The sequence below is a fragment of the Hypanus sabinus genome, chromosome 7 (genome assembly GCF_030144855.1).
Source record: "Hypanus sabinus isolate sHypSab1 chromosome 7, sHypSab1.hap1, whole genome shotgun sequence".
In the NCBI taxonomy this organism is placed as follows: domain Eukaryota; kingdom Metazoa; phylum Chordata; class Chondrichthyes; order Myliobatiformes; family Dasyatidae; genus Hypanus; species Hypanus sabinus.
The window spans coordinates 105,441,133-105,463,373 of record NC_082712.1 but is presented as its reverse complement, the minus strand read 5'-3'; the positions used below and the strand labels follow the sequence as shown (position 1 = coordinate 105,463,373).

Below are 22,241 nucleotides of genomic sequence, written 5' to 3'. Positions count from 1 at the left end.
AGAATATGCAGAGTGTTCCCAATAGAGAACATGCAGAATGTGTACCAATACAGAACATGCAGGCTCTATATCGAGACAGAACATGCAGACTGTGTTGAGGTTGAGAAAAGGTAGACTGTGGAACGAAAGCGAACATGCGATTGTGTACCGATAGAGAACATGCAGATTGTGTACCGATAGAGAACATGCAGAATGTGTACCGATACAAAAAATGGAGACTGGTTACCTACAGAGACCATGCAGACCATGTTCTGATAGAGTACCTGCAGACTCTCTCCAACGGAGAACATGCGGTCTGTGCATCGATACAGAACATGTAGATTGTGCACTCATACAAAACATGGAGGCTGTGTACCAATAGAGAACATGCACTCTGTGTACCGAAAAGGAACATGTAGACTCTGTACTGGTAGAGATCATGCAGACTGTGTACCGATAGAGAAAATGCATAGAGTCTCCAATAAAGAACATGCAGACTCTGTACGGGTACAGATCACGCAGACTGACTACCGAAAGAGAAAATGCAGAGTGTCTGCAATATAGACCATGCAGACCGTGTACTGATACAATACATGTAGAATGTGTACCGATACAAAACATGGAGGCTGTGGACAAATACAGAACATGCATTCTGTGTACTGATAAGGAACATGCAGACTCGGTAACGATAGTGAACATAGAGACTGTGTACCAATAGAGAACGTGCAAAATGTGTACCGATACAAAAAATGGTGACTGGGTACCAACAGAGAACAAGCAGACTGTGTACCGATAGAGTACTTGCAGACTCTGTCCAACAGAGAACATGCATTCTGTGCACCGATACAGAACATGTAGATTGTGCACTCATACAAAACATTCAGTAGTGCACCAATAGAGAACATGCACTCTGTGTACCGATAAGGAACATGCAGACTCTGTAATGATAGAGAACATCGAGACTGTGTACCGATACAGAACATGCAGTCTCTATACCGATGCCAAACATGTAGACTGTGTTGAGATCAAGAACAGGTAAACCGTGGAATGAAAGAGAACTTGAGATTGAACCAACAGAGAACAAGTAGACAGTGGAAAGAAACCGAACTTGAGTTAGAGTACCGATAGAGAACAGGTAAGCTAGTTACAGTTGGTGAACATGCAGAATGTGTATCGATAGAGAACACGCAGAACGTGTACTGATACAAAAAATGGAGGCTGTGTACCAATAGAGAACATGCGCTCTGTGTACTGATAAGGAACATGCAGACTCTGTACAGGTAGAGATCATGCAGACTTTGTACCGATAGAGAACATGTAGATTGTGTACCGATGGAGAACATGCAGAACATGTACCGATAGAGAACATACAGAATGTGTACCGATACAGAAAATGGAGACTGGTTACCTGTAGAGACCATGCAGACCGTGTACTGATAGAGTACCTGCAGACTCTCTCCAACGGAGAACATGCGGTCTGTGCATCGATACAGAACATGTAGATTGTGCACACATACAAAACATGGAGGCTGTGTACCAATAGAGAACATGCACTCTGTGCACCGAAAAGGAACATGCAGACTCTGTACTGGTAGAGATCATGCAGACTGACTACCGATAGAGAAAATGCAGAGTGCCACCAATAGAGGCCATGCCAACCGTATACTGATACAAAACATGAAGAATGTGTACCGATACAAAACATGGAGGCTGTGGACAAATACAGAACATGCATTCTGTGTACTGATAAGGAACATGCAGACTCGGTAACGATAGAGAACATGCAGTCTGTGTAACAATAGAGAACATGCACTCTGTATACCGATAAGGAACATGCAGACTCGGTAATGATAAAGAACATGCAGACTGTGTACCAATAGAGAATATGCAGAGTGTTCCCAATAGAGAACATGCAGACTGTGTAGCGATAAAGAACATGCAGGCTCTATATCAAGACAGAACATGCAGACTGTGTTGAGATTGTGAACAGGTAGACCATGGGACGAAAGAGAACTTGCGATTGTGTTCCGATAGAGAACATGTAGGTTGTGCACTGATGGAGAACATGAAGACTCTGTACAGGTAGAGAACATGCAGACTGAGTACCAATAGAGAAAATGCAGAGTGTCTCCAATAGATGCCATGCAGACCGTGTACTGATATAAAACATGGAGGCTGTGGACAAATACAGAACATGCATTCTGTGTACTGATAAGGAACATGCAGACTCGGTAACGATAGAGAACATGCAGTCTGTGTAACAATAGAGAACATGCACTCTGTATACCGATAAGGAACATGCAGACTCGGTAATGATAAAGAACATGCAGACTGTGTACCAATAGAGAATATGCAGAGTGTTCCCAATAGAGAACATGCAGACTGTGTAGCGATAAAGAACATGCAGGCTCTATATCAAGACAGAACATGCAGACTGTGTTGAGATTGTGAACAGGTAGACCATGGGACGAAAGAGAACTTGCGATTGTGTTCCGATAGAGAACATGTAGGTTGTGCACTGATGGAGAACATGAAGACTCTGTACAGGTAGAGAACATGCAGACTGAGTACCAATAGAGAAAATGCAGAGTGTCTCCAATAGATGCCATGCAGACCGTGTACTGATATAAAACATGGAGGCTGTGGACAAATACAGAACATGCATTCTGTGTACTGATAAGGAACATGCAGACTCGGTAACGATAGAGAACATGCAGTCTGTGTAACAATAGAGAACATGCACTCTGTATACCGATAAGGAACATGCAGACTCGGTAATGATAAAGAACATGCAGACTGTGTACCAATAGAGAATATGCAGAGTGTTCCCAATAGAGAACATGCAGACTGTGTAGCGATAAAGAACATGCAGGCTCTATATCAAGACAGAACATGCAGACTGTGTTGAGATTGTGAACAGGTAGACCATGGGACGAAAGAGAACTTGCGATTGTGTTCCGATAGAGAACATGTAGGTTGTGCACTGATGGAGAACATGAAGACTCTGTACAGGTAGAGAACATGCAGACTGAGTACCAATAGAGAAAATGCAGAGTGTCTCCAATAGATGCCATGCAGACCGTGTACTGATATAAAACATGGAGGCTGTGGACAAATACAGAACATGCATTCTGTGTACCGATAAGGAACATGCAGACTCGGTATCGATAGAGAACATGCAGTCTCTGTACCAATAGAGAACATGCAAAATGTGTACCGATAGAGAAAGTGCAGTCTGTGTACCGATAGAGAACATGCAAAATGTGTACCGATACAAAAAATGGAGACCGGGTACCAACAGAGAAGTACTTGCAGACTCTGTCAAACAGAGAACATGCAATCTGTGCACCGATACAGAACATGTAGATTGTGTTCTCATACAAAACATTCAGTCATTGTACCAATAGAGAACATGCACTCTGTGTACCGATAAGGAACATGCAGACTCTGTAACGATAGAGAACATAGAGACTGTGTACCAATTGAGAACATGCAAAATGTGTACCGATAGAGAACATACAGAATGTGTACCGATACAAAAAATGGAGACTGGTTACCTACAGAGACCATGCAGACCATGTTCTGATAGAGTACCTGCAGACTCTCTCCAACGGAGAACATGTGGTCTGTGCATCGATACAGAACATGTAGATTGTGCACTCATACAAAACATGGAGGCTGTGTACCAATAGAGAACATGCACTCTGTGCACCGAAAAGGAACATGCAGACTCTGTACTGGTAGAGATCATGCAGACTGTGTACCGATAGAGAAAATGCAGAGAGTTTCCAATAAAGAACATGCAGACTCTGTACAGGAACAGATCGTGCAGACTGACTACCGATAGAGATAATGCAGAGTGTCGCCAATAAAGGCCATGCCAACCGTATACTGATACAAAACGTGAAGAATGTGTACCGATACAAAACATGGAGGCTGTGGACAAATACAGAACATGCATTCTGTGTACTGATAAGGAACATGCAGACTCGGTAACGATAGAGAACATGCAGTCTGTGTAACAATAGAGAACATGCACTCTGTATACTGATAAGGAACATGCAGACTTGGTAATGATAGAGAACATGCAGACTGTGTAGCGATACAGAACATGCAGGTTCTATATCAAGACAGAACATGCAGACTGTGTTGAGATTGTGAACAGGTAGACCGTGGAATGAAAGAGAACTTGCGATTGTGTACCGATAGAGAACATGTAGATTGTACACCAATGGAGAACATGCATGCTCTGTACAGGTAGAGATCATGCAGACTGAGTGCCGATAGAGAAAATGTAGAGTGTCTCCAATAGATGCCACGCAGACCATGTACTGATACAAAACATGAAGAATGTGTACCGATACAAAACATGGTGGCTGTGTGCCAATACAGAACATGCATTCTGTGTACCGATAAGGAACATGCAGACGCTGTAACAATAGAGAACATAGAGACTGTGTACCGATACAGAACATGCAGACTGTGTTGAGATTGTGAACAGGTAGACCGTGGAACGAAAGAGAACTTGCGATTGTGTACCGATAGAGAACATGTAGATTGTGCACTGATGGAGAACATGCAGACTCTGTACAGGTAGAGATCATGCAGACTGAGTACTGATAGAGAAAATGCAGAGTGTCTCCAATAGATACCATGCAGACCGTGTACTGATACAATACATGTAGAATGTGTACCGATACAGAACAACATGCAGGCTCTATATCAAGACAGAACATGCAGACTGTGTTGAGATTGTGAACAGGTAGACCGTGGAACGAAAGAGAACTTGTGATTGTGTACTGATAGAGAACATGTAGATTGTATACCAATGGAGTACATGCATACTCTGTACGGGTAGAGATCATGCAGACTGTGTACCGATAGAGAAAATGCAGAGAGTCTCCAATAAAGAACATGCAGACTCTGTACAGGTACAGATCATGCAGACTGACTACCGAAAGAGAAAATGCAGAGTGTCTCCAATATAGACCATGCAGACCGTGTACTGATACAATACATGTAGAATGTGTACTGATACAAAACATGGAGGCTGTGGACAAATACAGAACATGCATTCTGTGTACCGATAAGGAACATGCAGACTCGGTAATGATAGAGAACATGCAGACTGTGTACCGATAGAGAACGTGTAGATTGTATACCAATGGAGAACATGCATGCTCTGTACAGGTAGAGATCATGCAGACTGAGTGCCGATAGAGAAAATGCAGAGTGTCTCCAATAGATGCCACACAGACCATGTACTGATACAAAACATGAAGAATGTGTACCGATAAAGAACAACATGCAGGTTCTATATCAAGACAGAACATGCAGACTGTGTTGAGATTGTGAACAGGGTAGACTGTGGAACGAAAGAGAACTTGAGATTGTGTACCGATAGAGAACATGTAGATTGTGGAATGAAACAGAACTTGCGATTGTGTACCGATAGAGAACATGTAGATTGTGGAATGAAACAGAACTTGCGATTGTGTACCGATAGAGAACATGTAGATTGTGTACCGATAGAGAACATGTAGATTGTGTACCGATGGAGAACATGCAGACTGGGTACTGACAGTAAACATGTAGACTGTGTATCAAAAGAGAACATGCAGACTGTGTACTGATAAAGAACATGCAGACTGTGTACCGATGCAGAACATGCAGGTTTTGTTGAGATTGAGAATAGGTAGACCATGGAACAAATGAGAACTGGAGATTGTGTACCGATAGAGAATAAGTAGACTGTGTAACGAAACAGAACTTGAGATTTTGTACTGATAGAGAACATGTAGATTGTGTATCGATGGAGAACATGCAGACTGTGTACCGATACAGAACATGCAGGCTCTATACCGATGCAGAATATGCAGACTGTGTTGAGATTGAGAACAGGTAGACTGTGGTACGAAAGAGTACTTGCGATTGTGTACCGCTAGAGAACATGTAGATTGTGTACTGATGGAGAACATGCAGACTGGGTACTGACAGTGAACATGTAGACTGTGTATCAAAAGAGAACATGCAGACTGTGTACCGATACAGAACATGCAGATTGTGTACCGACAGAGATCATGCAGATGGTCTACTGATAGAGACCATGCAGTCCGTGTACTGATACAAAATATGCAAAATGTGTACCGATACAAAACATGGAGACTGGGTACCAATAGAGAAAATGCATTCTGTGTACTGATAAGGAACATGCAGACTGTGTACCGATGGAGAACATGCAGACTGTGTATCAAAAGAGATCATGCAGACTGTGGACTGATGTTGAATATGGAAACTATGTACTGATAGAGAACATGTAGAATGAGTACTGATAGAGAACATGCAGACTGTACACCGATAGTGAACATGTAGACTGTGTCTAATAAAGAATATGGAGACTGCGTACCAATACCGAACATGCAGTCTGTGTACCGATAGAGAACATGTAGGCTGTGCACAGATAGAGAACATGCAGACTGTTTACCAATAGAAAACATGCAGAATATGTACAGAGAGCATGCAGACTGTGTACCGATTGAGAACATGCAGAATGTGTACTCATAGAGAACATGCAGACTGTGTACTGATAGAGAACTTGTAGACTGTGTACTGATAAGGAACATGCAGACTCTGTACAGATAGAGATCATGCACACTGTGTACCGATAGAGAACATGCAGAGTGTTTCCAATAGAGAACATTCAGACTGTGTCTGACAGAGAACATATAGACTGTGGATCAAAAGAGAACATGCAGACTGTGTACTGATAGAGACCATGCAGAATGTGTATCGATAGAGAACATGCAGAATGTGTACTGATACAAAAAATGGAGACTGGGTACCAACAGAGAACATGCAGACTGTGTGCTGATACAGAGTATGTAAATTGTGCACTCATACAAAACATGCAGACTCTGTAATGCAAAACATTACAATGCTATAGCAAAACATAGCAAAACATGCAAAAATGTACCAATAGAGAACATGCAGACTCTATACCAATACAGAACATGCAGACTGTGTTGAGATTGAGAACAGGTAGACTGTGGAATGAAAGAGAACTTGAGATTGTGTACTGATAGAGAACATGTAGATTGTGTACCGATGGAGAACATGCACACTGGGTACTGACAGTAAACATGTAGACTGTGTATCAAAAGAGAACATGCTGACTGTGTACCGATTGAGAACATGCAGACTGTGTACCAATAGATGACAGGTTGACTGTGTACTGATAGAGAGCATGTAGACTGTGTAATGACAGAGAACATGTAGACTTTATCAAAAGTGAACATGCAGACTGCGTCTAATAGAGAACGTGGAGAATGCGTACCAATACTGAACATGCAGACTGTGTTCCGATAGAGAACCTGCATACTGTCGTCTGATAGAGAATATGCAGACTGTGTACTGACAGTCATCATGTAGACCATCCACTGATGGAGACCATGCAGACTGGGAACTGATACAAATCATGCAGAATGTGTACCGATAGATAACATGGAGACTGAGTACCAATAGAGAAAATGCAGAATACGTTGCAGACTGTGTACTGATAGAGAACATGCTGATAGCGCACCGATATTGACCATGTAGACTGTGTACCAATAGAGAACATGCAGACTCTGTACTGATAAAGAACATGCAACTGTGCATCAGTCGAGAATATGCTGACTGAGTAACAAAATGGAACATGCAGGCTATGTATCAATAGAGAATATGTATACTGTGTACCAATGGAGAAGGCGCAGACTATATACCAATGGAGAAAATGCAGACTGTATACCAATAGAGAACACACAGACTATGTACCGATATGGAACATGCAGAATACGTACTGACAGGGACCATGCAGACTGTGTACTGATAGAGAACATGCAGACTGTGTATCCGTGGAGAACATGAAAACTGTGTACTGATAGAGAACATGTAGACCATGTACCGACAAGAGTAGTTGTAGACTGTATACTTATAGCATTCATCATGTTCAGGTGTAAACGTTCCTCAGGGCTTGCACCACCTTAACACTCATTGTAAGTGCAAAGTGTGCCTTTACATTGATATGTTGTTTTGAATTAGGAAAGTCCTCTGAGTGAGTGATACTGACATGCAGCTGCAGAATTTTGCAAAAGATTAGTGTACTTGAGCAAGGCACTGACTTCTGGCCGCGAAGTTTTATAGAGCCAATTATTATCTTGTGACTCTTAAATTCTATCCCTCAACTTATGAAAGCTAATACTCCGTAACCTTTCAATGGAGAGCTGTGCTCAGTTTTGGGGGCCCAGAAGGGGTCCAGTGTTTTATCACCATTGGTTCTGAAACACAAGGGGTGGGAAAACAGACTGTTCAAACTTCTGAGCTTCCCCAACACTCATTCAGATGCTGACTGTCCCTGAATCCCAGATACCATCCCCTGCCACCTCAACCACTCTCAATGGTCTCCTGCATGGCCTGTCCTGAACCTGATCCAGTGTCACAACCACAGATTTGGCAGTGCAGCAGATCGTGAATATACACGTGTCAGCTAATTATTATTTCATTGTGATGGTATTTAACTCTATTCTTTTTGTCGTAGTGCTTGTCAAGACTTGAACAAAGCACAGCAATGCTTCACTGCCTGCTTGCATTCCGCCTTGCCTGAGAAATTGGACGGTCGAGTCAAATGACTCTGAAGACTAGCAGTATTTGTTTTATATTTAATTATTCTTTTCAGCAGCAGTGTTGGTTTTGTTTTCTATTTGAGAGTTTTAGGCCTTTTTGGTCTAGCGTTTATTGTTTCCTTTTCCGTCTAACTGTGTTTGCATTAAAGTCTGTGAACTACTGACCAGCTTCAGTGTCTCTCACTCCGCACTTCGGCCATATCTGAAAGCAGTTATATCCAGGCCTTCAGTTCCCCCTCAAATCATTCACAATACTTGTTCTGCATTGGTGACGTACAGGTTTCCATCTTCTCAGAACTGGAGAACATTCAAAAGTTCAGAAGGTACAGCCTGCAATGTGTGCACTGCTGATTTGTGAGTTGTTGGACCTGCATCTAGTTTTTTAACTTGTACTCTATCATCTAGTTAACACTGCATGACGTTTGGACTTTCTGTCAACACTAGATTGTGTCAGAGCTGTCGACACTCCTAAAGCATCTTCAGCACCTTGTTCACCATCTGGCTGAGAAAAGCCAGAGAGTTTGGGTGAATCATTAAATTTAACTTAAGTCAGAAGTACTGCAGACATGATGCAACATTGGACAGTCATGACATTTCATGATTATTGTTTCCATTTCCATTTTTCTCCTTGCCACTCCATCTATTCCCTTCTGACCACTTACACACTTTTCCCCAGCTTTCACAAACTCACCCTCACATGTCCCACTTTACTTCTGTCTCTCTGAGACACTGCCACGTCCCTGGTAACCCCTTTACACTCCCCATTTTTGTCTATTCCATACTGCTTCCAATCCACTGTCCATGTCTTCCTAACTCTGCCATCCTTCTCACTTCCCCTCTCACCATGCATCCCCAACACCTCGCACACCTTCCTCATCTCCCTCACAAACATTCCCTTTCTTTTACACAACACCTCCACCTTCATCATCCCCAGCTTTCCCAACGGTTCTACACAAAGGTTAGTGGTGTTGGTAGATAGTGTAGAGGATTGTCGAAGATTGCAGAGAGACATTGATAGGATGCAGAAGTGGGCTGAGAAGTGGCAGATGGAATTCAACCCAGAGAAGTGTGAGGTGGTACACTTTGGAAGGATAAACTCCAAGGCAGAGTACAAAGTAAATGGCAGGATACTTGGTAGTGTGGAGGAGCAGAGGGATCTGGGGGTAAATGTCCACAGATCCCTGAAAATTGCCTCACAAGTAGATAGGGTAGTTAAGAAAGCTTATGGGGTGTTAGCTTTCATAAGTCGAGGGATAGAGTTTAAGAGACGCGATGTAATGATGCAGCTCTATAAAACTCTAGCTAGGCCACACTTGGAGCACTGTATCCAGTTCTGGTCACCTCACTATAGTAAGGATATAGAAGCATTGGAAAGGGTACAGAGGAAATTTACCAGAATGCTGCCTGGTTTAGAGAGTATGCATTATGATCAGAGATTAAGGGAGCTAGGGCTTTACTCTTTGGAGAGAAGGAGGATGAGAGGAGACATGATAGAGGTGTACAAGATATTAAGAGGAATAGATAGAATGGATAGCCAGCGCCTCTTCCCCAGGGCACCACTGTTCAGTACAAGAGGACATGGTTTTAAGGTAAGGGGACGGAAGTTCAAAGGGGACATTAGAGGAAGGTTTTTTACTCAGGGAGTGGTTGGTGCGTGGAATGCATTGCCTGAGTCAGTGGTGGAGGCAGATACACTAGTGAAGTTTAAGAGACTACTAGACAGGTATATGGAGGAACTTAAGGTAGGGGGTTATATGAGAGGCAGGGTTTGAGGGTCAACACAACATTGTGGGCCGAAGGGCCTGTAATGTGCTATACTATTCTATGTTCTATGTTCTCCATACAGACTCCATTCTCCTTTCTAAAACCTCCCCACAACACTGCAGCCCCCCATGGCATATAATCTCACTCGTTCTCAAATCTCCCACCTTCCACAACCTTTACCCATATGTGCAACCTCCCCCCCCCCCATACAGCTTGCACCTCCACCGTGTCCTCCCCATACATGACTTCTTTCTTTGGAAGATGAAAGACTGAGAGGAAATTTGATAGAGGTTTACAAAATTATGATGGATACAGATGGGGTAAATACAAGCTGGATTTTTCCACTGATGTTGGGTGGGACTACAACCACAGGTCATAGGTTAAGGGTGAAAGACGAAAAGTTTAAGGGGAACATGAGGGAAACCTCAGAGGATTGTGAGAATGTGGAATGAGCTGCCAGCACAAGTGGTGCTTGTGAGCTCTATTTTAACATTAAAGCAAACTTTTGATAGTACATTGATGGTAGTGCTATAAGACCATAAACATAGGAGCAGAATTAGGCCATTCAGCCCATCGAGTCTGCTCCACCATTCTATCATGGCTGATTCCGGATTCCACTCAACCCCATACACCTGCCTTCTTGCCATATCCTTTGGTGACCTGACCATTCAGGAAACAAATAACTTCCTACTTAAATATACCAACACATGAAGGACTAAGGTCCCAGTGCAGTTCGATGTGACTAGGCATTTTAAACGGTTTGGTACAGACTAGATGCACCAAAGAGCCTGTTTCTGTGCTGTATTTCTCTATGACTCTGCAGTGTGAGTTGCTGCCAGTGGCATTTAAGTCATTATCATTAAGTTAATGATACCACCCAACTCTCTCAGCAGCCAATCACATCAAGAAATTATCAACCCATGATGTGAAAAACACTAAAAATATTTTAAATATTCGATAAAAGGCAACATAACGACAGAACATACATCTGAGATTAAAGGAAGAATTTGAAGTACCAAATTTTAGAATGATTTCTTAAAATTTAAAACATAGAACAGTATTAACACAGGAATATGACCTTCGGCCCAGGATCTGCCAGACTAATTAAACTAATAAATGGCTAACTAAACAAATCTTTCTGCCTGAACAATATCCATATCTCTCCATTCACCACATATCCGTGTGTCTAAGAACTTGTTAAACATTTCTATCGTATTTACCTCTATCACCCTGGCAGGCTTCTACCACTCTGTGTAAAGATAAATCTCATTTCAACTTGCCCCCATGACCTTAATGCATACTCATTAGCATTAGACATTTCAAATTTGGGAAAAAGATACAAGTTGTCTATCTTTGCCTTTGTTAATCTTATAAGCTTCTGCCAGGACTCCCTTAGCCTCTTAGTATTAAATGTAAATCTCTAACAAAGGAAAACATTGTGTTTTACAAATATACTTCTGTGCTACTTCCTTTCTCTACCATTGATTGATTGAAGGGGACAATTTTGTATTTCAATTTTGCATCAATTAAAAATGTACGTGGTTTCTTAAGGTTGTCATAGCTTGGAGGTGGGCATGGTGGTGGGTGGTGGGTGATGGTAGTGGGGCTGAGCTCCCACAACCTATTAAATGCTCCCAATGATATGAGTCTCAAATAGCCTCTGATAAGCAAGTCCAGCTCAGCTCCTGCCCTTCACATGTGGTTTAGTTACTAAGCCCAGCAGAGCCATTTCTACTGATAAGGCAGGTTACTGGTGCTTGAAAGCCAGTCGCTCCAGAGAGATGGGGCTTCACAGGATGGTTGGCAGCTCATGATCTCAAATCTGCAACATACACAATGTGCTGGAGTAACTCAGCAGGCCAGGCATCATCTATGGAAAGGAGTAAACAGTCAATGTTTCAGCAGTACTGGAGAAAAAAATGAGAGGTAGATTTAAAAGGTGGGGTGAGGGAAGGGAGAAACACAAGCTGATAGATGAAACTGGGAGGGAGGTTGAAGTAGAGAGCTGGAAAGTTGATTGGTGAAAGAGATACAAGGATGGAGAAGGGGTGGAATCTAATAGGAGAGGACAGAAGGACATGGAAAAAAGAAAAAGTTGGAGGAGCACCAGAGGGAGGTGATGGACAGATAAGGATATGAGGTGAGAGAGGGAAAAGGCAATGGTGAAGTTGAGTGGGGGGGGGGGTGAATTCCATTACCAGAAGTTTGAGAAATTGATGTTCATGCTATCAGGTTGGAGCCAGACAAAATATAAGGTGTTATTCCTACAACCTGAGTGTGGCCTCTTCACAAAAGTAGAGGAGGGCATGTATTGACATATCAGAATAGGAATGGGAAGTGGAATTAAAATGGGTGGCCACCGGGAGATCCTGCTTCTTCTGGTGAATGGAGCATAAGAGCTCAGCAAAGCAGCCTGCCAAACTTTGATAAGAGGAACCCTATCCCTGGTAGGGTGGTGGGAGGACGAGGTGAGAGCAGACGTGCGTGAAATGAAAGAGATGTGGTTGAAGGAAGCATTGATGGTGGAGAAAGGGAAGCCCCTTTCCTTGAGAAAGGAGAATACCTGCTTCATTCGAGAATGAAAAGCCTCATCCTGAGAGCAGATGCAGTGGAGGCACGAATTGAGAGACAGGATGGGGATGGTGTTTTTACAAGTTAGAGTGAGACCCGATGTAGATCTTCAGTCCTGCTGTAGGGTCTCATCCCAAAACATCAACTGTACCCTTTTCCACAGATGCTGCCTGGTCTGCAGATTTCCTCGAACATTTTGTGTGTGTTGCTTGGATTTCAAGTATCTACAGATTTTCTCTTGTTAGTGATCTCAAACCTCTGCTGCCTTGTAGCCTGAGGGAAGAATCTGGAGCTGGAGTTTTTCAGACTGTCTTCTGTTGACAGGCAACTGCTGCAACTCCACTGGTGCCAAACTCTATCGGTATCTGCCATTTCTTTGGATTGATCAGCTGTGTGTAGAGGGATAGACTGTTGCATGGGCAATGGCTTGCTCTCCATATCGTACTGCCCAGGTTTGCATACTGGCTTGTGTACAGCTAGAATATTACATCCATGGTCGACCCTGACCAATGAAGAGCTTGCTCCTCAAAATGCATGACTGACTAGCTCTTGGCTATTGCATTTGCATTGGATGGCAATTACAATCTTCACATGCAAAATTTAAATTATCTGAGAATTGCTTATCTCAGAATTGTAAGCTCTCAGTTTGCATCCAGAACTCTCATGTCACTGACAAAGAATATCTAATAATATTGAACCTTCTATTTTGAATCACAAAAATTCTGTTGAACTTGATGAAATGTCACTGGAGCAACAGAGCATAGGAAATAATTTGCACTGCTCTTTTAAACTTTAGAATTATGTGATTTTAAATTGAATGGTTGCCTGGGTTAAATTTAATCTACAAAAGTTGTTTTGCTTTTTATGAAAATAAGCTGAAACAGTGAATTTCATTCCAAATGTTATGCAAAATAAATGTAAAAACACATTTTTACTTTCTTTATATTTAATAAGAGAAGCGCAACTGTAGACTAAAGCTAGGGGATATAAGTTGAAGGTGAGAGAGAATATCCTGGGAGGTATTATTTCCACACAGAGGTGGTGGGTATGTTGGAGAAATTCATTAGAAGTGATAGAAGTGGGACGTTACAGTTTTAACACATTTGGAAGGATGTATGGGTGGGAAAGGTTGGAAGGGGTTTGCAGACAAATTGGATCAGATGTAGATGAGATGGCTTAAGAACCTGTTTCTATTCTGCATAGGTCTATGATGATGAGCAACACTTGACACTTCCTATGATGATGAGTATAGACATTTAATTTATTTTGGTTGTGTTTTACCTTCGCCTTAAGATTTCGAATTGCATAATTATTTGAAGGGTAAGGAGATAACACATAATTTGTTAATGTGTTCCAACAGTGATCTGATGAACCCTTTGAAGGATTTGTTTGAACAATTGAGAAATTTAGAGCTTATCACTTGATGCCTCTATTCTCAGTTGGGCATTATGACAGGAATGTCAGGATACAAGGATAGATATGAAATTCCGATGGCCCAATCAGTGGCAGAAGCAGGCCACAGCGACGAGGTTTCTTGCAGTTTGGCGATGTTTGTTTAAAAATACAGAAGGGACAAGTGGGACAGCCTTTGTAGGGAGCAGACCAGTGGTGAGGGTAGGAGAGTGGGTCAGGCTTTGGCTCAAAGGAGACTTCAGCTCGGAAGAGGTGTTGGCTCTAGGTAAGTTTCTGTTAAGGTTCCATTTTTGTTTTCTCTTACCATACCTAGTGTAGTAAATGGCTGTAGTGTGCTCTTCATGCCAGATGTTGGAGTCCTGGCAGACCCAGAGTCACCCAGGGAACTACATCTGTGTGAAGTACATCAGGCTGAAGCTCGTTGAAGACCATATTGGGGATCTGGAGCAGCAGCTGGATGACTTTCAGCTTGTACGGCAAAGTGAGAAGATAATCAGAGTTTGAGAAAAGTAGTCACCCTTAAGTTGCAGGAGGCAAGTAGCTGGGTGATTGTCAGGAGAAGAAACGGAAATGTGAATAAGCAGTTAGCACAGAGCACCCCTGTGGCCAATCCCGTCAATAATTACACCATTTTGGCTCCTGCTGTAGGGGCTGACCTTTGAAGTTACCATGATTCTGGCACTGAATATACGTTCATGATGCAGAAGGGAAAGAGGGAGAAGAGGGGAGTGGTAGTGATAGGGGACTCAATAGTCAGGGGAATAGAAAGGAGATTCTGTGGACAGGAACAGGACACCTGGATGGACCTACCCTTACACTTCTTCCCTCACCACCATTCAGGGCCCCAGACAGTCCTTCCAGGTGAGGTGACACTTCACCTGTGAGTCGGCTGGTGTGGTATACTATGTCCAATGCTCCCGGTGTAGCCGTTTATGTATTGGCGAGACCCGACGCAGACTGGGAGACCATTTCGTGGAACACCTACGTTCGGTCCGCCAGAAAAAGCAGGATCGCCCAGTGGCCACACATTTTAATTCCATGTCCCATTCCCATTCTGATATGTCTATCCATGGCCTCCTCAACTGTCAAAATGAATCCAAACTCAGGTGGGAGGAACAACACCTTATATACCGGCTGGGTAGCCTCCAACCTGATAGCATGAACATTGACTTCTCTAACTTCCGTTAATGCCCCTCCTCCCCTTCTTACCCCATCCCTGACATATTTAGTTGTTTGCCTGTTCTCCATCTCCCTCTGGTGCTCCCCCCCTTTCTTTCTCCTGAGGCCTCCCATCCCATGATCCTTTCCCTTCTCCAGCTCTGTATCACTTTTGCCAATCACCTTTCCAGCTCTTAACTTCATCCCACCCCCTCTAGTCTACTCCTATCATTTTGCATTTCCCCCTCCCCCCTCTACTTTCAAATCTCTCACTATCTTTCCTTTCGGTTAGTCCTGACAAAGGGTCTCGGCCCGAAACGTTGACATCGCTTCTCCCTATAGATGCTGCCTAGCTTGCTGTGTTCTACCAGCATTTTGTGTGTGTTGTTGTTTGATTTTCCAGCATCTGCAGATTTCCTCGTGTTTGCACCTGGATGGAAAGTTGTCTCCCAGGTGCCAGGGTCAGGGATATCTCGGATTGTGTTCACCACATTTTGGAGAAGGAGGGAGAGCAGCCAGATGTCTTGGTACATATTATACTGGAAGGAAAAGCAAAAACATCCTGAAAAGAGAAGTTAGAGAGCTAGGCAGAAAGCTGAGAAGCAGGGCTCCCAGTGTAGTAATTTCTGAATTGCTGCCCATGCCATGCGCCAGTGAGGGTAGAAACAGGATGATCTGGCAGATTATTGTGTGATGGAGAAGCTGGTTAAGGGGGCAGAGCTTCAGGCTCTTTATCATTGGGATCTCTTCTAGGGGAGGTATGGCCTGTTCAAAAGTGACAGGTTGCGCCTGAACCCATGGGGGACCAATGTTCTCATGGGCAGGTTTGTTAGAGCTGTTGGGGGAAGGTTTAAAGTAATTTGGTGGTGGGGGAATGGGAATCGGAGTGAAGGGAGTCAGGATAGGACAGATGTTAAAAAAGAAAATATAGCGTGCAATCAGACTGTCAGGTAGGGCAGGTATATAGCAGGCTGGGTATCAGTGCATCAGGGATGCAGAATCAAAAAGGGCAGCAAATGCAGCACTCATCATGTTAATCTCAATGTACAGAGAATAAGAAATTAGGTGGATGATCTTGTTGCACTATTACAGATTGTCAGGTATGATGTTGTGGCCATTAATGAATTATGGCTGAAGGATGGTGGTAGTTGCGAGCTAAATGTCCACGTTATATCAGAGGGATAGGACAGTCAGTAGAGGTGTTGGCATGGCTCTGCTGGTAAAGGATAGCATCAAATCAGTAGAAAGATGTGACATAGTATCAGAAGATAATGAATCCTTGTGGGTTGAGTTAAGAACCCTGATGGCAGCTACATGCAGGCCTTTCAACAGAATCTGGGATGTGGACCACAGATTGCAGATGGGAAATAGAAAAGGCAAGTCAAAAGGGCAATGTTCTGATAGTCGTGGCAGAGTTCAACAGGTTGATTGGGAAAATCAGGTTGGTAATGGATCTCAAGTTTGTTGAATGCCTATGAGATGGCTTTTTAGAGTAGTTTGTCATTGAGCCTATGAGGGGAGAAGGTACTGAATTGGGTGTTAAGTAATGAACCAGAGGAAATTAGGGAGCTTAAGGTAAAAGAGCAGTTAGGAGACAGTTATCACAATGTGATTGAATTCAACTTGAAATTCGATAGGGAGAAATTAAAGTCTGACATAGTAGTATTTCAGCAGAGTAAAGGAAATTACATTGGTATGAGACAGAAGTTGGCCGAAGTAAATTGAAAGGAGCAGCTGACAGGGATGACAACAGAGCAGCAATGGCTTGAGTTTCTAGGAAAAAATTAGGAAAGTACAGGATAGATGTATTCCAAAAACAAAGAAATAATGAAATGGCAACTGTGGCTGACAAGGAAAGTCAAAGCTAATGTAAAAACAAAAGAATGGGCATACAACAAAGCACAAATTAGTGGGAAGACAGAAGATTGAGAAGCTTTTAACACATTAGAGAGCAACCAAAAGAAGCATTAAGAGGGCAAAGATGAAATATGAACGCAAGCTAGCTAACAATATCAAAGTGGATAGTAAAAGCTTCTTCAAATGTTTTTTTTAAATAAGTGGTCCTATTTTTTTAAATAGGACCGCTAAAAATGTGGATGGAAAAATAATAGGAGACATGGAAATGGTAGATGAACTATATGAGTATTTTGCATCAGTCTTCACTAGCAAGTGTTGAAGGGTGTGAGGGAAGAGAAGTGAGTGCAGTTACTATTAAAAGGAGAAGGTGCTCAAAAATCTGAAAGAGCTAAGTCATCTGGGTCAGATGAACTGCATCCTAGGGTTCTGAAAGAAGTAATGGTAGAGATTGTGGAGGTATTAGTAATAATCTTTCAAAAATCATTGTGCCAGAGGACTAGAAAATTGCAAATGTAATTCCACACTTTAAGAAAAGGAGGAAGGTAGCAGAAAAGAAGTTAGACCAGTTAGTCTGACCTCAGTGGTTGGAATAATGTTAGAATCACTTGTTAAGAATGAGGTTATGGAGTACTTGGTGACACAGGACAAGATAGGACAAAGTCAGCATGGTTTCCTTAAGGGGAAATCTTGCCTGATGAACCTGTTGGAGGTCTCAAAGGAGATTACTAGGATAGATAAAGTGGATGCAGTGGATGTTGTATATTTGGACTTTCAGAAGGCCTTTGACAAGGGGCCACACATGAGAATGCATACAAAGTTAGAGCCCATGGTATTACAGGAAAATTACTGGCTTGGTTGTAGCATTGGCTGATTGGTAGGAAGCAACAAGTGGGAATAAAAGGATCCTTTTCTGGTTGGCTGCCAGTGACTAGTGGTGCACCACAGGGGTCACAGGGGTTGGTGTTGGGACCATTTTATTGCTGTATATCAATGATTTAGATGATGGAATAGATGGCTTTGTTGCCAAGTTTGCAGATGATACGAAGATTGGTGGAGGGGCAGGTAGTGTTGAGGAAACAGGTAGGTTAGAACCATAGAACATTACAGCACAGAAACAGGCCTTTTGGCCCTTACTGGCTGTGCCGAAACATTTTTCTGCCTAGTCCCACTGACCTGCACCTGGGCCATATCCCTCCAAACCCCTCTCATCCATATACTTGTCCAAGTTTTTCTTAAATGTCAAAAGTGAGCAAGTGAGCCCACATTCACCATTTCATCTGGCAGCTCATTCCACACTCTCACCACCCTCTGCGTGAAGAAGCCCCCCCCCCATGTTCCCTTTAAACTTTTCCCCCTTCACCCATGACCTCTCATTTTTTTCTCATTGAAAAAGGTTATAGAAGGACTTGGACAGACTAGGAGAATGGGCAAGATAGTGGCAAATGAAATACACTGTTGAAATGCATGGCTATGCATTTTGGTAGAAGAAATGACTGTGCTGATTATTTTATGAATGGGGAGAAAATCAAAAATCTGATAAGCAAAGGGACTTGGGAAACCTTTTCAAAACACCTTAATTTCAAGGGGTCTAGAATACAAGATCAGAGATGTAATGTTGAGGCTTAATAAGGTCTTGAGTATTATGAACTGTTTTGGGCTTTTCATCTAAGAAAAGATGTGCTGGCATTGGAGAGGGTTCAGAGGAGGTTCGCAAGGATGATTCCGGGAATTAAAGGGTTATGGTACAAGGAACATTTGGCTCTGGGTCTATACTCACTGGAATTTAGAAAGATGAAGGGGGAATCTCTTTGAAACCTTTTGAATGTTGAAAAGCCTAGTCAGAGTAGATGTGGAAAGGATGTTTCCCATGGTGGGGGAATCTAGTACAAGACAGCACAACCTCAGGATAGTAGGGTATCCATTTAAAACAGATGCTGAGAAATTTCTTTTGCCAAAGGGTGATGAATTTGTGGAATTTATTATCACAGGCAGCTGTGGCCAGGTCGTTGGGAGAATGGCATCAAAGATTACAGGAAGAAGGCTGGGGAGTAGGGCTGAGGAAGGGAAAAAAGCATCAGCCATAATTGAATGGTGGAGCAGACTCGATGGGCCAATTGGCCTAATTCTGCTCCTATGTCTTATGGTCTTATGGGTGGTGGTAGTACATTTGAGCCCTCACTACCTATGCTCCCAGTAAGACACTGGAGCAAAATTTCAATTTCTTCATAACTCTGTTGTCACTGGTCTGAAGTGATGGGGAAGGGAAGATTTACAAGATCACAATGTTGATCACAATGTAGTGATGATGTTTTGGGCTGATGAAGGGTTTCGGCCTGAAACGTCGTCACTACCTCCTCCCAAAGATGCTGTCTGGCCTGCTGAGTTCTGCCAGCATTTTATGTTTTTTACATTTTCATCCAGGTCAATTATATACATCGCAAACTGAGAAGTCCCAGCAAAGATCCCTGTGAAACACCACGAATTACAGACCTCCAGCTTGACTAAGTCCCTTCAATCACTACCCTCTGTCTTCTATGCGCGCCAATTCTGAAACTAAACAGCCAATTTTTCCCAGACCCCATACATCTTAACCTTCTGGATTAGCCTCCCATGAGGGATTTAGTCAAGCACCTTACTAAAATCCATGCAGACAACATTCACTGCCCTACGCTCATCAATCTCTTTCAACACCTTGTTAAAAAACTCTGGCAAGTGTGTAAAGTACAACCTGCCTCATATAAAGCCATGCTGGCTCTCTCTAATTAGGCCACGGGTTTCCAAATGCTCATATATCCTATCCCTATGATTTTTTTCCCAGCAATTTCCCTACAACTGACATAAGACTCATCAGTTTATAGTTCACAAGATTTTCCCTTCGTATATAGAGGTACAGCTAGTCCTCCAGGGCTGCCTGTGGCTGGAAAGGACACAAAGACACCTAGGTCAAGACCACAGCAATCTAATTTCTTGTCTCTTTCAATAACCTGGGGTAAATCCCACCACACCTTGTGGACTATTCTCCATAATATTCACCCTAACGTATTTCTACACACAGCACTGATTTCCTGTTCCTCCATATCCTTTTCCTTGGTAAATATTGAATCAAAGTACTCATTAAGTACCTCACAAAAGCTGCAATCTGTTGTGATTTATTTATATTTGAATTATTTACTTTTCAAGGTGTGGGAATTTTTGATGTGACCACCTACAATTCTCCATTGTGCAGCGCTTACAATCTTGTGTTGTTGTTCCAGTGCCACAATTACACCTCATTGAAACTTCACATTACATATTATCTTTCATATTACAATGGATGCCCTGGAAGGGGCCAGTCACTGTAGCAACCACATTTTACATAGATTTTACCTGTAAATGTATTGCAACACCCCTCAGACACATGCACTTACTAGCAATTAAAAAGTTGGAAAAGTTGCTATTTCCAGGTGAACTTCTCAAAACAGATAAAGACATTATGGTAGAAATAAAAGGAAAAGCTTATTTCTGTACATACGGGAAAGGTAGAGAGGTGTGGCATCCAGAGTCATGTGGCAAAGAAATTCTGACTTCAGCACCCTGAATTCTGAATTCAGTTCTGGATCTTACCACTTTTCACAATGGCCATAATGTGGGGGAACACATTCCCTATGCTTGTAGGAAGTCTCACAAAGTTTCTGGCTGTAGAAGGTTTTGGACTCAGACACACTTAAAAAAAACATAGTATCAAAGTATCTGAAAGGGCTTCTTGATCATTTATGGCTTTCTGAGTGGCAGGAATACATCTGAGGAGGCTTTGAAGGATCCACAAAATGATGCAAATGGAAAGAATGGTAAAAGCTCGGGGCACCATTGCATTTAATTACTCCAAAGCGCTACAAACAGAATATAGCACTCTAACTTCTAGAGCTTCCAGTTCTATCATACCTTCGGTAATGTAAGCCAATGTTTGGGCTACTCTGTCAGTGCCTGAACTTTACTCAGGTCCATTTGAACACTGGATTGATGGAGTAAAGGGATAGGTAAATAAGGGTGTAGATTAGAAGGGATTAAAAGACAATGATTAGCTAATGATCAATTACCTTATAGGTACCTTATGTTGGTTGCTGTACAGCCAAAAAGGGAACCTTACCCAGCAACAAATGATGTGGGAACAACATTGTTCCCTAATAGCGTTAGACATAGGTCTAAATAAAGAATTATCTGGTCGCACAAAACATTTTTGAGGTATAACATAACTAAATAGGGGAAGGACATCGTGGGGTGTGGTAGAACGTTGGAGAGGAGGGGCAGGTGTCAACATAAGGAACTGAGATTATATCCATGCTGGTCTTGGCAGAAATAATTATAACTAACCAATAATAATTTTACATTTAATTGTATCTCAACGTATGATTGAAACTATTCTAAAACTGTATTAACTCATGTAATTATAATATTTCCTGTAATGATCAATGTTATAAATTGTGTGGAATTGTGTTCGGGGGAGGGCAGTGATCCAGACTGTCTCTTTAGGAGATCAGGCTGTAACTTCCCCCACAGCATGCTATGAATAAAAAGAGAAGTTTAACGAAGTATTGCTTGTTTTATGGTTTTATTGAATTCATGGTACCTTGCATTATTGCATCGGATCAATCCGCCTTTGATTGGATAGGGTAAGTATATAACTCAAAATTGACAACTGGTCTTCATGGAAATTGCACTTCTCTGATAGGTTATTCTCGAGGAGCCGTCCAAGAATTCATTGGACATGCTGGATGTGTTCCTGGTGAGAGCAGGGATAGATCAGTATGTTGTCCAAATACACAAAGACAAACTGATTGAACATGTCCCTGAACACGTCAA

General features: G+C 42.4%; 1 protein-coding gene across 1 annotated transcript in view; it reads left to right on the top strand.

Moving 5' to 3' along the window:
* The window catches only part of LOC132397523 (mucin-2-like), a 232,308-nt gene extending 217,417 nt beyond the window's left edge, over window positions 1–14,891 (top strand). The window contains exon 38 of the mRNA XM_059976354.1: window positions 14,736–14,891. Coding sequence (XP_059832337.1) covers window positions 14,736–14,891 — 156 coding nt within the window. The remainder of the gene's footprint in view (window positions 1–14,735) is intronic.
* Window positions 14,892–22,241: the final 7,350 nt, after the last annotated feature.